At 38.3% G+C, this 15,279-nt stretch overlaps 1 protein-coding gene across 1 annotated transcript in view; it reads right to left on the bottom strand.

The window, feature by feature from the left end:
* The window catches only part of LOC124605129 (neurofibromin), a 459,490-nt gene that overhangs the window by 428,355 nt on the left and 15,856 nt on the right, over positions 1-15,279 (bottom strand). Inside the window, exons 2-3 of the mRNA XM_047136614.1 lie at positions 10,735-10,878; positions 2,036-2,216 (exon numbers count right to left, since the gene is read on the bottom strand). Coding sequence (XP_046992570.1) covers positions 2,036-2,216; positions 10,735-10,878 — 325 coding nt within the window. The remainder of the gene's footprint in view (positions 1-2,035; positions 2,217-10,734; positions 10,879-15,279) is intronic.

Genomic DNA, 15,279 nt, shown 5'->3' with positions numbered 1-15,279 from the left:
AAGCTCGAATATTATGTTATTAGAGATCTCACTAGTAACTGGTTTTCATGATATAGAACTAACACGTTTTAAAAGTTGCATTAAGACCATCAGAGAGTGTACACAATGAAACAGTGTCTTCAGAATGTGGAATAGCTAATATAAGTGGACAAGTGTATCACAGAGATTGATATTGGGTCTTCTCTTATTCTTGTTATATATACATTATCTCTCAATATACAGTTTTTCCACGAAGCAGGAAAGTTCCCTTTGCTGATAATGCAGTTATTAAAATCAAGCCTGATGAACTAATTCCAACAGATGAAAATGTAAATAACATTATCTTGAAAATTAATAGCCAATGATCAGTAACTGGACAGCTGATACATTTAGTTAAAACACATTGCATATCATTCAAAACTGCACAAGACCTGACCACAACATCAGAAATAATGACTGAGGGTAAATCAATAAATGAAATAGTACAGTCTAAATTCTTAGGTATTTTTACTTATAAGAACCTGAACTGGAAGTCACACATTACTGAATTCTTAAACATCTAAGACCTGCAATTTTTGGTGATGGATAAAATCAGATTTTTGGGACTAAAATGTCAAAAAGTTGATTTATTTTTACTATTTTCAAAATGGTATCATATTCTGCAGTATCTCATCAGTGAGGAATAATTTGTTTGTTACTCCCTTAGGACATTTGTTGTCAAAAATCACAGTTTGTACACTACAGTAACATTCATAAACATAATTATAGAAAAAGAAACTATTTGCATTATCTATCACTCAGCTTTGTGGGGCACAGAACGGAATGAGGTATTCGGCCATATAAATCTTTTACCATGTATTCAGTAGTGTAAAGAATTTAAAGGATAATAAAATTAACTAAATGCACAAACTAAAACCATAATCTACTTGACAATTCCCTATATTCTATAGAAAAATATCTGAATGTGCCGTAGTATGATTGTGTTTGTTTATGTATGAGGGAGAGAGAGATCAAACATAGAAAAGTATAAATTACTGTATACATGTAAGGAAAAAAATAAAAACAACTTAAGAACTTATGTAAATGACCAGCATACTGCCAAAGTTTTGTAGAACTGATTCATTACATATCACAGCAAAAGGCCACAATTATGATTCACAGAACATGTAAATAACTGACTCACTAAGAAGCATTGTTTCCTGTGAATCAATTACTGAAGGAGAGCCTTCAGTGATCTACGATTACCAATGAAAATTAGTCACAATGTTTAGATTGACACTAATGACTACCAGGCAATGTTAACACACAGCAACCAAAGAGATGGATATCAAAAATTACTTGAGATATATCACATAAATGTCAAAACAAGGAGGAGTTATTTATATTGATAAGATACACATGATGGACTGTGGGGCAAACGGTATGGCTGGAAATGAAGATACACTTCTATGCTTTGACTTCATGTAATGTAACATGGCAGTTTTATAACAAGCTGCATAAGATCAGATGATGGCAGCATCATACTGTTGAAAGCGGTCATGTTGGAACAATAAACATGTCCACATTGCAACTGCAGTGTATGAAGTGAGTTCTTCATTTCCATTTATCCATTTAATTAAAATGTTTTGAAACAACAGCATCTCCAAGAACACATTCATAACTAATAACAAGGATCTATCTATGTATCCCAGTTACAAACATTAATTTTGAATTGTTGATTACTCAATTTATGACCTGATAGTAACATTGTAATATTACTCATAACTTTGCTGTTTATCTCAAATGTTCTCACTGATTTGAGGTTCTAAGATAAAATTGGAAACATGCAATTTGTACCTATCTCATGGTCATGAATCTAGCACAATTTTAATCATACAATGTGATTTACTTTTGAAACAATAGATAATCAAATTTTTATCTTAAATTTTAGACAAGTAAAAGAACAATACTTAATACACATATTTAAAAGATACTATTTCATCAGCAGAAAATAAAGTTGACAGATAACAGACATTGATTTAAAACAATATAATAGGCTAAGCATCAGGGATCATACCTATAAACTGGCAAATTTCTCTAAGCAGTAGCTTCACATTCATAGCTTCTTCAAATTTTGCTGTATCTTTGGGTTGGTTACTGAGGCACTTTTCCAGTGTATCCAAAACAATCACTAATGATTCGTAACAATTTCTTTCAATATCTGGCCCATGTGGGCGTTGGCCGACAACAGTTGGAAACTGAAATTAATACATGTCATGTAAGTGTAAATATATGTAAAACACCAGTGACAGTGATACTCTGAATCTTAAAAATTCTAATATGGAAAGGGGTTGGTGAGAAACCTTGAAATAAATTAATGTTTATTGTAAATCGTACATGCATGTATATAACATCAAGACCCATCAGTTAACTTCATATATGCTGTAGAAAGGCACATGACAGTCTATACATTTAAACAGAATTTGATACAAAGCTTACTGTAGCAGCCACTGCAATGTCAACAGCAATCAGATTACACACTCAGACACCAGAAATTTTGTTATCAAATTATGAACTTCAGTGATCTTGCTTCACTCATATAAGATTGGAACATGCAGATTTATTCTTGCCATTACTTTGTGTCACACTAGATAAAAAATTTCAGAGAGGCAGCAAGCTACCAAGAACCCCAAACACCATGCCGGATATCAGCTCTCAATGTATTTGCGAACAACATTCGCTGCATATTTATAGCTTATCTAGCATCAGTACTGTGGATATTTTATCAAATTCTAAAGGGCAATCAAGGAGTTTTCCTATGAGGGTGCTGCTTCAGTGTGTACGCAATGCAACACAACTCAGATACGCGAATATCAGCACCAACATGTGGGCAAGAGATTAGTGTGGCATTCGTGTCTTTCTGATGTGCGTACAGTACCGTATGTACTCGAATCTAAGCCGCACTTTTTTCTGGTTTTTGTAATCCGAAGAACCGCCTGCAGCTTAGAATCGAGTGCAAAGTAAGTGGAAGTTCTGAAAAATGTTGTCGCCACAGCTAACTTCTGCCATCGAATATATGTAGCGCTACACAGGCATGCTTAGCATGCACAAAGATAAATACTGGCACCCAAACCTCTGAGTCAGTAGCTAAATAAATTAAAAGAAAAGGTAGAAGAATGTAAACATTATGCCATATATTCTTTCGTGTTTGCTGCTATCTCATTTAAATCCTGTCTGCCCAATGAACTACAAAACTAGAGTGAGACAACAGCAAACGCGGAAGAATATACATATCATGTCACGTTTATATTCGTATTATTCTTATGCTGAAAAGTGATACAGTTGGAAATGAAGCACAGCAACTGACTAGATTTTTAAATCTAAGATGAATCTAATTTCTGTGCAGAATGTAATGTACTGAAGAGGCATGTGCAAAGATTTTCAAATGGAGAAAAATTTTCGCTAAACTCTCGTTCAGAACATCTTCTATCATACGCAGTCTATTATTTGATTCTTGTTGATCATCATCAAAGAAAGCAGCAGTGTAAGTAACAACAAAAAGCAGTCTCTTGCCATTGTTTCACTTATGAGACAATTCCTCTCTTTTTTTTTTATGTAAGCCGCGGTAGCACACACAAAAGCAAGCCATGCCGCAATCAGCGACAGGTCGTAAAGACTCATTATCAGAATGCGACAAACAATGCATGACACACTACAATAATGCATTTTCAGCTTAGACTGACATAAACACCTATAACAAAGAGAACGGCACTTATCAGATCAAACCAGACGAAGCAAGTGAAAAAGGAAGAGTACCCGTATAAATACGGACGGAGCACCTGACACATAGCAATGGCTACTTGGTAAAGATTAACTCTTAACTTACGACTCAAACCAAACTACTGTAGCTGTATCTTCATCCATTTGACCCCAATTGTGTCTCATGTTACAATGGACCAACTTTGTTTCGATTTGGAAGTGCAGTATAAAACTTTTCTCTCCCCTTGAATTTCCAGTCTCAAATTTCAGGTGCGGCTTATTCGGGAAAATTTTTTTTTCCTCAATTTCGAGTCCCATTTTTCAAGTGTGGCTTAGATTCGAGTAAATACGGTAAATGCGGAAACATGAACTATGGCAACGTAATTACCCAATGTGTCCAAACAGAACCAATGTGCTGCTATTCTTTTCTACGCTGCCAAAGGACAAATAGTGGTAGACATCCATCATACAATGAAGAATGTGTATGGGGCAGCACGTCTGTCGAAAACCACCACTGTGGAATGGTGCACGAGAAGGGATGCAGATAATGCATGTACCCATATTGCAAATGTCATAACACAAAAGTTACGCCAACTCATGCGGGAGGCAGTCAAGCACCTACGCTATGGTCCTCATCTCTCCCCATACGATTATTGAGCCTTCGGTCCCTTAAAAAGTTCTCTGAAGCATCAACAATTCCTGTCGGACTACCAAACAGGTATCTTCAACTGGTGTGTCGGTGGGATGATTGCCTCAATATTCATGGCAATTTTGCCTGATTAGCATTCTGATTCTGCAGCGTGCAATCTTCAATTAGAAATTTTCAGATAGGCCCTTATAATACTGCACAATGTGTTTTGTTTTTCATTTATTTTATCGTGCCCTACAACTTACACTGCATGTATATCTGTGATGGCATATTATTGTATAGGTGGTACCACATGAACTATGTGGTTCCTTACTTCTCTCGGCTAAGGTCAGAGAGAGTATCGCTCAAAAGAGGCTGGGGTGCCAGTTGTGGAGGCTGCAGAAATACTTTGGGCCCAAATCAGCCGAAGTAGCAACAACCGATGCCAGTTCACTTCGGAACATTCAATCTGTATCACCATCTTAAAGCTGACATCATCCATGGGCCACTACCAGACCCTTCTTAAGCTTACTGGCCAACATCTAACTTCATATCGGTACTCTGCTTGTTTCACAGGCCAAGTATCTGATGACATCACTCACAAGCCATCCCCAGCACAGGGCTCCAACCCCAACCACTTCAACAGCACTGGCACCACAAGAGTGCCACAACAGTAGAGGCCATAAATCCAGAAGCCACAGTTATTCTGCTACAAACTCAACACTTCAGTCGATTCAGAAATGGGCTTCACCATACGGATCTCGCTCTGATACTCTCAGCCTCTTTGTCCATTCCTTGTTCAACAGTCACACACTTGAGGAGATCCATGTATCTTTTGAATCTCTTGTACCCACACAATTTTTTACTACTATGAAAAGACAAGTAGCTGTTTAACGCTGTTATCAAAAATCTCAAAAAGTTCTTGACAGACTTACTTATTACTTACATATTTTTAAAAGATACTGTAATAAAAAAAATTAAATTAAAAAAATTCAAAAATTCTACATTGACTTATTTCACATTTTTACATGATGCTCTAACAACGTGTGACGGACACTGGCTAAAGCCAAGTAGTTGTTTAACATTGTTACCAAAATTCTTACACCAATTTACTTCAAATGTTTACATGATACTCTAATAAACACTCAGATGGGCAAAGGCTACTTTTTTTTAAAATAAATCTTCTCTTCTTTTTCTTGTGGCTTTGTCCAACATTTTCGCATGGTCGGCAGGGTTATGGTCGGATTTGGCACGGTATTTGAAGGGGTGGCCGAATGCCCTTCCTGTCGCCACCCCGTGACACGAAATGATGATGATGATGATGAAATGATGAGGACAACACAAACATCCAGTCCTGCGGCATAGAAAAATCCCCAACCTGGCTGGGAATCAAACTTGGGACCCCGTGATCCAGAGGCAGCAAGGCCAGCCACTAGACCACGAGCTGCGGATACATTTTTTACAATAAATATAATATATAAATACACAGCATGTCCCAACAAAGCATTAATAATGCTTGGTATGTTGAATGGGAATGCACACTGATTAGTTTTCAAGCAGTAGCCCATGTCCAGAAAAGTACAGAAGTACAGCTTCGGCACTGGAGAATGTCAGAGTCTGAGATGGGTGTGCATTCCACATTACATCAATAAATCCAATATGAGTAGCACATTATGCTGTCTATATTACAAATGGGTTCTGGACTGTGTACCTCCTACATCAATGCAGAGCCTACAATGGCAGTGCTGAGCCTCATGCACGAGCCAGTAAGTGCGGTTGTCTTTTAAGTACTCCAGTCACTCCTTGTACTCGAGCAATAAGGTCCTCCACTGATGTTACAGGTGTACCACACCATACTCTTCAGACAACCACACACAAAATAGTTGAGGCATGACAGATCTGCGCACTGTGCTGTCCACGGAACTGGTCTCCATTGGTTGGGATATGCCATGCTGAAGTGATTCTACACATTGACATCAAAAGTGTGCTGGAGCTCTGTCATGTTGCAGCCAAATGTTCATCTGAACATTCAGTGGCACTACATCTAACAAGGTAGGCAAATCACTCTAATTAATGTGAGGTAGATCAGTCTTGTTAGTCAGTTGGGCAGTATATATGGCCCAAAGATATGGTCACCCATTATCCCAGGCCAGATATTAACACCAACCATGTGCTGGTGATTTTGAATCATCTACGCAGGCACATTCTTGTCTGCCCAAACATGCATGTTACGCAATTTTAACATACCTTGTCTAGCAAATGTGCGTTAATCCACTAATGCACCAAGCTTGGGAATTGTGGCTGGAGTATGCACTGTTGTAAATACTACTGCGCAAACTGTACCCACCATGATTAATCCTTCTCCTGTAATGCCAGCACTTTCTGCATATGGTACGGATGGGGCCATTGCTTACGGACAAGACCCCACAAGGCACTTTAATCCGCGTGCAGCACCTGTGCTACCTGCTGAATGCTGGTGGCTGGGTCCTGGGTCTGATCATTATCAGCATGTCCTCCTCCCACTGCAGTGCTCAAACCGAGTGTGGCCAATCCGCATCACGTTTCGCCAGCTACCAGATGCCAAATAGTAGATTGGGGATAGTATTCACAAGTACCAAGCACAAAATGCTACTATTTTACAATGGACACACCTCAGGTAGAAAATACTTACTTGCAACTTTCTGTCATCTCAGAGGCATCTATCAATGTCCACAAACATGGAATGATGTGGGGAATGTCTGTTTGGAAAATGTTATGCATACAGTCTTGCAGCAGCTCTCCCACTGCAATCCACTTTGCCGTATGGAAGCAACATGTCGGTCATTTCTGCAGCTGTGTACTTGTACATATCACACTGCTGTCAACAATGATGCTGCACTGGTAGACCAAATGAGTCTGTAGCAGGACGTGTACAAGGGCAGTGTAGAGAAATGTGGCATATACACAGGAATGTTATTAGGCTCAGGTTGTCCATCCACAGAACACAGATAGTTAAAGGACTGCATATGTTCCATATTCAGACACCAAAATGAATTGGAACAAACCATCAACAGTCACTCTCAGACTGTGACGCCCTCCACCACGCAAGCTGTGCATTTCCAGATATGGGTTCCTTCTTGAAAACCGATCAGTTTGCTTTCCCACACAACATTCTAAGTACTGTCGGTGTTTTTTCTTGAGATACTTTGTATATGTCATTTATAAAGGGGAAACTTTGTCAGCAGAAATATTGAAAAGTTCTTGACCGATTTATTTCAGATTTTTCCACAATACTCTAATAAACATACAAACATAGTCTGTATACTTTTCTTAAACATTCTACAAGATTTCTGTTAAAACCAAGTGTGAGAAAGAAAATGCAGTGCTGTGCTGTGAAAATGTGCAGTTTCATTTTCTTTCTCACAGTCAGTTTTAACTATGACAGCTGGCCATTTAAATTCTCCACTCAGCCTGAATTTTGTGTGTATGTTTGTGTTTGTTTGTGTGTCTGTCGACCTGCCAGCACTTTCATTTGGTAAGTCACATCATCTTTGTTTTTAGATATATATATATATATATAGAGAGAGAGAGAGAGAGGGAAACATTCCACGTGAGAAAAATATATCTAAAAACAAAGAAGATGTGACTTACCAAACGAAAGCGCTGGCAGGTTGATAGACACACAAACAAACAGAAACATACACACAAAATTCTAGCTTTCGCAACCAATGGCTGCTTCATCAGGAAAGAGGGAAGGAGAGGGAAAGACGAAAGGATGTGGGTTTTACGGGAGAGGGTAAGGAGTCATTCCAATCCCAGGAGCGGAAAGACTTACCTTAGGGGGAAAAAAGGACGGGTATACACTCGCACACACACACACACACATATCCATCCACACATATACAGACACAAGCAAATATATATATATATATATATATATATATATATATATATATATATATATATATATATATATATTTGCTTGTGTCTGTATATGTGTGGATGGATATGTGTGTGTGTGTGTGTGCGCGAGTGTATACCCGTCCTTTTATATATATATATATATATATTTCTCCTCATTTTTATACATGCAAACGTTGTTAAAAATTATGTACACAACCTCGGTTTTAACAGTAAACAGGACAGTTGAATTTATGGATTATCAGCTTATGATTAGAATACTACCACACAATCTGAACTGTCCAAACTTTGTAATCTCCCATTCATAGATTAAAACTATGGTAAGTACTGTCATTGGAGCTATTATGCTCATAGATCCAGCAGATGTTGACGTCTCCCTCATACCAGAAGTACCAAAGATCCCATCCAAATTCACCCATTCACTTTAAGTGACTTCAATTCCCAATCAAGGTTTCATTTGCTATACAAGGATCAAGATCAAAGAGAGGGAGGAGGCAGAGGAGACAGGGATGAGGAGATTGCAGAGAAGGGGGAGCAGGAGGTTAGGAAATAAATCCAATTCCCATACATATTTGGCAATTGTGGTGCATTGCTGCATTCACTAATATGTTACGTGGATTGCACATGGCAGCAAGTGAATTTTGGACATAACTGAAATATTTTTGAATTTCTCACAAATAATCTTTAGTTTCCCAAAATCTGTCAGTAGAGGAAATGACTACTACTTGTTTTGCATGTAGTTGGAGGTATAAGCTTATTGTGTTTCATTATCTTCATGTACCTGATCAACAACAGTAATTAGTTACTGACGTCCATTACACACTTATTTTATATGCCTTGTAACTGCACTTTTTCCAGTTAAGGACATTACAGCTTTAGAGTTCGAGTGTTAAATTCTTCTTTCTATATCGCCTTCTCATAAACATATTTGCATTTATGAATCATGTAGCTGCAGTCATTGTTTTGAGGCACCCAAACAGCCACTGTGAAGATCATCTGAGATTTATTAGCAGCAAATAGCTAGTCTTAAAAAATTACTGCTTTTGTTTCATGTTCTTCTTCCAGGTCAACTGCTTCTGCAGTTTTTCACATACTTAATTCCGTAACCCGATGTAAAACTTTACCATAATCTTAAAATTTTGTCAGTTTACACTAACACATTCTGACTATAATTTATTTACTAGTATAATAGGAAATTTCCTTCAAATATCACAAGTATGTACTAACATTATACTTTTAGCTCAGTAGTATTTTATTAAGTTTTATTTGCTGGAGAAGAAAAACATTTTACTTACTTAATGCATTAAATGCTCTTTTGTTAACTAATCACACAATACCTAACCATATTTAAAACATTTTTTTTATTTTAAAATCAGTATTGCCTATCCTTCATGCTGTTTGAAGTTTGATGAACTCATTCATATTTCAATGGCTGAAGTGATGGTGCAAACTATGTAATTTTTGCACCTAATATTTACAGTAATACACGACAACATTTTTACGATCTTCAAGTATTTTTCTGCTGCTACTGCATTAAATAAATACCGGTGCTTCAAATGTATCAACTCAACCTCTCTCTTCTTCAACAGCACTGTACAAAACACAATGTGAATGGTTCTGTGTTTATCATTTGAACATTGTCCGCCCCCGGTAGCTGAGTGGTCAGCGTGACAGAATATCAATCCTAAGGGTCCGGGTTCGATTTCCGGCTGGATCGGAGATTTTCTCCACTCAGGGACTGGGTGTTGTGATGTCCTAATCATCATCATTTCATCCCCATCAATGCGCAAGTCGCTGAAGTGGTGTCAAATCGAAAGACTTGCACCCGGTGAACGGTCTACCCGACGGGAGGCCCTAGTCACACGACATTTAATTATTTATTTGAACATTTATATTTAAAAGTTTCGCTCTGCACAGATTCCTGATATCAGCGGAAAATAAGCAGCAAAAATAATACCTGTGATTGTATGTTGCTACACTGTGTTCGCATCAATATTTCTTTTTTCTCATTTCACATACAAAAAGCTACATTTAAATCAGCCATTTTCCTTCCTACGGTTTTGACATTCTTAGCAGACTTCTACAACCTGACCTTCAATAAACCATTTGCACTTTACTGATTCCGTTACCAGTGTTCATTTTACTCCACTCCCTATGGCAGCACACTGATTATTCTCTTCTTACAGTACCACATTTCCATATTCATTTACCATTTTTCTCATCTCATTACAAACCTGCTCATGTTAAATGCTGCCACACAGGAATCTTCCGTATCTTGCTCTCTACAGTGAAGAAATAATTGATAATCTGAACAGTTAGATTAACTGATTTATCTGCTCAACGTGAATCAGTTTCAAGTCAATCTAGTCATAAGCCCTCTTCCTATTATAGTACAATTACATTAAGTTTGATAAATAACTCAAATGTACATGGAAGACTGTAAGACAAACAAAAGAGTATCTGAAATCAAATATATAATTTGAACTTACCATTTCATTTACACGTTGTAGGATTTTTGTGAGACCTGAAATAACTAAAGAAAATCTGTATCTGCTTATCTGGATAAGACATTTCTTGTTCTGTTCTTCATTTATCCGAGAATGTGTAGTTTGAGGCCCGGTTCGACATGGCAACTGAAATTCAACAAAAACAAGAAAACATGCAATTGCTACTTCATTTATCAGATAATTTTAGACAATTATAATTACAGTGCAATATTAAAAGATGACTGTATGCTATTTCATGGAATTCAAAATGTAATTATAAAGCCTGTTTCATGTCAAACGACAAACAGGGTTAGAGGGGCAGTGTTTTTACTGTTGTGGGAATTTCTTTCATATTATGGCACAAGAACGAACTCTATGGTTCACTTTTCAAATTAAGTTACAATCACGCACCTTCAATCTTTTGAAAATAATAAAATAACACAATGCAAACTAGAATGTCACATATAAAATACAGTAAATTTCTGATCATCAAAGGAATCCTTTCTCTGTCTCAGTCACCTACCTAACATGCCCTAAAGCCCACCCCAGACTCTTCCATAGTTCTGGCTCATGCTGGAATTTAGCGTTGAAGTAGGATAAATTCACCCACAAGTAGAAGACAAATTCTTGCCATCCACATTGACTAAGTCCATCTTTCTGCTCTAAAGGAGCAGCCACTTCAGTTGTCCATCAACAGTTGGTGAGTACACTTCAGTTATTGTTTTTCCATGATCAATATGCCTTTACTGGGATTTACTCTGCATCATAAGGCTAAAAGATAAGCTGTTCGATAAATGAGCTGTGAAACACACACCACTGAAGAGATGTCAGAACAAATGGCTTGTAACCAGCTGGGAGCCTCACGACATTTTTTTAATTGCCACACCTGTTATACACAGTAACTCATCACTGTCTCCGAGCACACTAATTGTAGGTACAGTAACCCTGAGTCAAAGGTGTGAGAATGTGTGTAAAGTCATTTACATCATAAGTGACAAATGAGAGAGTTGAGCACTTCCCCTATTGTGTGCTGGCCACTCTCAGAGGACAGTACTTCTGTCCTCCCTCCCATACAGGTACGGGTAATGTTATGCTGCACACACTTCACTGCCATCTTCTACAGCCAGTCTTATGTTTTTTACAAGACTAGCTTGACTTATTGCTTTCAGTGCCTTTTTTTACTGTCAACAGGATCAAGGAGTACTTTTTTTAACCAATAATTTTTATTTAAGTAAATAAGATTTTGGTTTCCTCTTTCAACTCATAACACTTCAGTGGACAATTAGGAATAAGGTTATGAAGAGACATGGCACTCATATATGGAGAGAAGAATTCAAATTACTATTAATCATCCCAATTTAGTTATTAATTCTGAGCTCATTTTCTTCGGAAATCTAGCTATTTGCATTTATAATTGCTTGAGCACTACAGGGTGTACCACTAGAACCTTCCTGATTTCAAGGACCCAGGAGAGAAAAACCACAGAAGATACGACAATGAAAAAGCATCTCAAAGAATTTATATTCCCACGTCAGGAGTGAAAAGTATTGTCGCCAGAGTGCAGCATGGTTGCATGAACTGAAAATGGCGACTCCACAGCAGCGTGCGTAAGCAGTAGTGTGGTTTCCAGAAACAAAATAGCCAATTACTGTGCAAAGAAATTATCGTCATGTGTATGAATGTGATCCACCTGATGTGAAAACAATTAAGGAATGGTATAGGAAGTTTCTGACAACAGGAAGTGTTCCCGAGACATTTTGGCACTGCACATTACAGAGTTTTAGAGGAGACAGTAGAGGGCATCAGACAAACATTTCTCAGAAGCCCACGTGAGTCAGTTCGTCACGCATCTAGGCAACTTGATGTACCTCAATCAACACTGCATCACGTAGTTCACCAGCATCTTCGTATGTGTGCTTACAAAGTGCAAATTCTGCAACAACTGATGCTGAACGACAAACCATGCCAACAACAATTTGCCGCGGATATTCTGCAGCATATTGATATATGGACCTCCCATGAACCATGACCTTGCCATTGGTGGGGAGGCTTGCTATACAGATAGCTGCACAGTAGATGCAACCACAATGGAGGGGTATCTGTTGAGAGGCCAGACAAACGTGTGGTTCCTGAAGAGGGGCAGCAGCCTTTTCAGTAGTTGCAGGGGCAACAGTCTGGATGACTGACTGATCTGGCCTTGTAACACTAACCAAAACAGCCTTGCTGTGCTGGTATTGCGAATGGCTGAAAGCAATGGGAACTACAGCCGTAATTCTTCCCGAGGGCATGCAGCTTTACTGTATGGTTACATGATGATGGCGTCCTCGTGGGTAAAATATTCCGGAGGTAAAATAGTCCCCCATTTGGACCTCCGGGTGGGAACTACTCAGGAGGACGTTGTTATCAGGAGAAAGAAAACTAACGTCCTACGGGTCGGAGAATGGAATGTCAGATCCCTTAATCAGGCAGGTAGTTTAGAAAATTTAAAAAGGGAAATGGACAGGTTAAAGTTAGATATAGTGGGAATAAGTGAAGTTTGGTGGCAGGAGGAGCAAGACTTCTGGTCAGGTGAATACAGGGTTATAAATACAAAATCAAATAGGGGTAATACAGGAGTAGGTTTAATAATAAATAAAAAAATAGGAATGCGGGTAAGCTACAACAAACAGCATAGCGAACCCATTATTGTGGCCAAGATAGATACAAAGCCCACGCCTACCATAGTAGTACAAGTTTATATGCCAACTAGATCCACAGATGATGAAGAGATTGACGAAATGTATGATCAGATAAAAGAAATTATTCAGATAGTGAAAGGGAGACAAAAATTTAATAGTCATGGGTGACTGGAATTCGAGAGTAGGAAAAGGAAAAGAAGGAAACATAGTAGGTGAATATGGAATGGGGGTAAGGAATGAAAGAGGAAGCCGCCTGGTAGAATTTTGCACAGAGCATAACTTGATCATAGCTAACACTTGGTTCAAGATCATGAAAGAAGATTGTATACATGGAAGAAGCATGGAGATACTGGAAGGTTTCAGATAGAATATATAATGGTAAGACAGAGATTTAGGAACCACGTTTTAAACTGTAAGACATTTCCAGCGGCAGATTTGGACCACAATCTATTGGTTACGAACTGAAGATTAAAACTGAAGAAACTGCAAAAAGGTGGGAATTTAAGGAGATGGGACCTGGATAAACTGACAGAGCCAGAGGTTGTACAGAGTTTCAGGGAGAGTATTAGGGAAAGATTGACAAGAATGGGGGAAAGAAGTACATTAGAAGAAGAATGGGTAGCTTTGAGAGATGAAATAGTGAAGGCAGCAGAGGATCAAGTAGGTAAAAACACGAGGGCTAGTAGAAATCCTTGGGTAACAGAATAGATATTGAATTTAATTGATGAAAGGAGAAAATACAAAAATGCAGTAAATGAAGGAGGCAAAAAGGAATACAAACGTTTCAAAAATGAGAGCGACATGAAGCACAAAATGGCTAAGCAGGGATGGCTAGAGGACAAATGTAAGGATGTAGAGGCTTATCTCACGAGTGGTAAGATAGATACTGCCTACGGGAAAATTAAAGAGACCTTCAGAGAAAAGAGAACCACTTGCATGAATATCAAGAGCTCAGATGGATACCCAGTTCTAAGCAAAGAAGGGAAAGCAGAATGGTGGAAGGAGTATACAGAGGGTCTATACAAAGGCAATGTTCTTGAGGATAGTATTATGGAAATGGAAGAGGATGTAGATGAAGATGAAATGGGAGATACGATACTGCGTGAAGAGTTTGACAAAGCACTGAAAGACCTAAGTCGAAACAAGTCCCCGGGAGTAGACAACATTCCATTAGAACTGCTGATAGCCTTGGGAGCGCCAACCCTGACAAAACTCTACCATCTGGTAAGCAAGATGTATGAGACAGGTGAAATACCCTCAGATTTCAAGAAGAATATAATAATTCTAATCCCAAAGAGAGCAGGTGTTGACAGATGTGAAAATTACCAAACTTACAGTTTAATAAACGACGGCTTCAAAATACTAACATGAATTCTTTACACATGAATGGAAAAACTGGTAAAAGCCGGCCTCAGGGAATATCAGATTGGATTCCATAGAAATGTTGGAACATGGAAGGCAATACTGACCCTACGGCTTATCTTAGAAAATAGATTAAGGAAAGGCAAACCTACGTTTCTAGCATTTGTAGACTTAGAGAAAGCTTTTGACAATGTTGACTGGAATACTCTCTTTCAAATTCTGAAGGTGGCAGGGGTAAAATATAGGGAGCAATAGGCTATTTACGCAGATGGCAGTTATAAGAGTGGAGGGGCATTAAAGGGAAGCAGTGGTTGGGAAGGGAGTGAGACAGGGTTGTAGCCTATCCCCGATGTTAGTCAATCTGTATATTGAGCAAGCAGTAAAGGAAACAAAAGAAAAATTCGGGTAGGTACTAAAATCCATGGAGAAGAAGTAGAAACTTTGAGATTCGCCGATTATATTGTAATTGTGTCAGAGACAGCAAAGGACCCGGAAGAGCAGCTGAACG

This window comes from Schistocerca americana, chromosome 1, assembly GCF_021461395.2.
Source record: "Schistocerca americana isolate TAMUIC-IGC-003095 chromosome 1, iqSchAmer2.1, whole genome shotgun sequence".
In the NCBI taxonomy this organism is placed as follows: Eukaryota; Metazoa; Arthropoda; class Insecta; order Orthoptera; family Acrididae; genus Schistocerca; species Schistocerca americana.
Note: the sequence above shows the minus strand (reverse complement) of the source record. Positions and strands in the feature narration are given on the sequence as shown.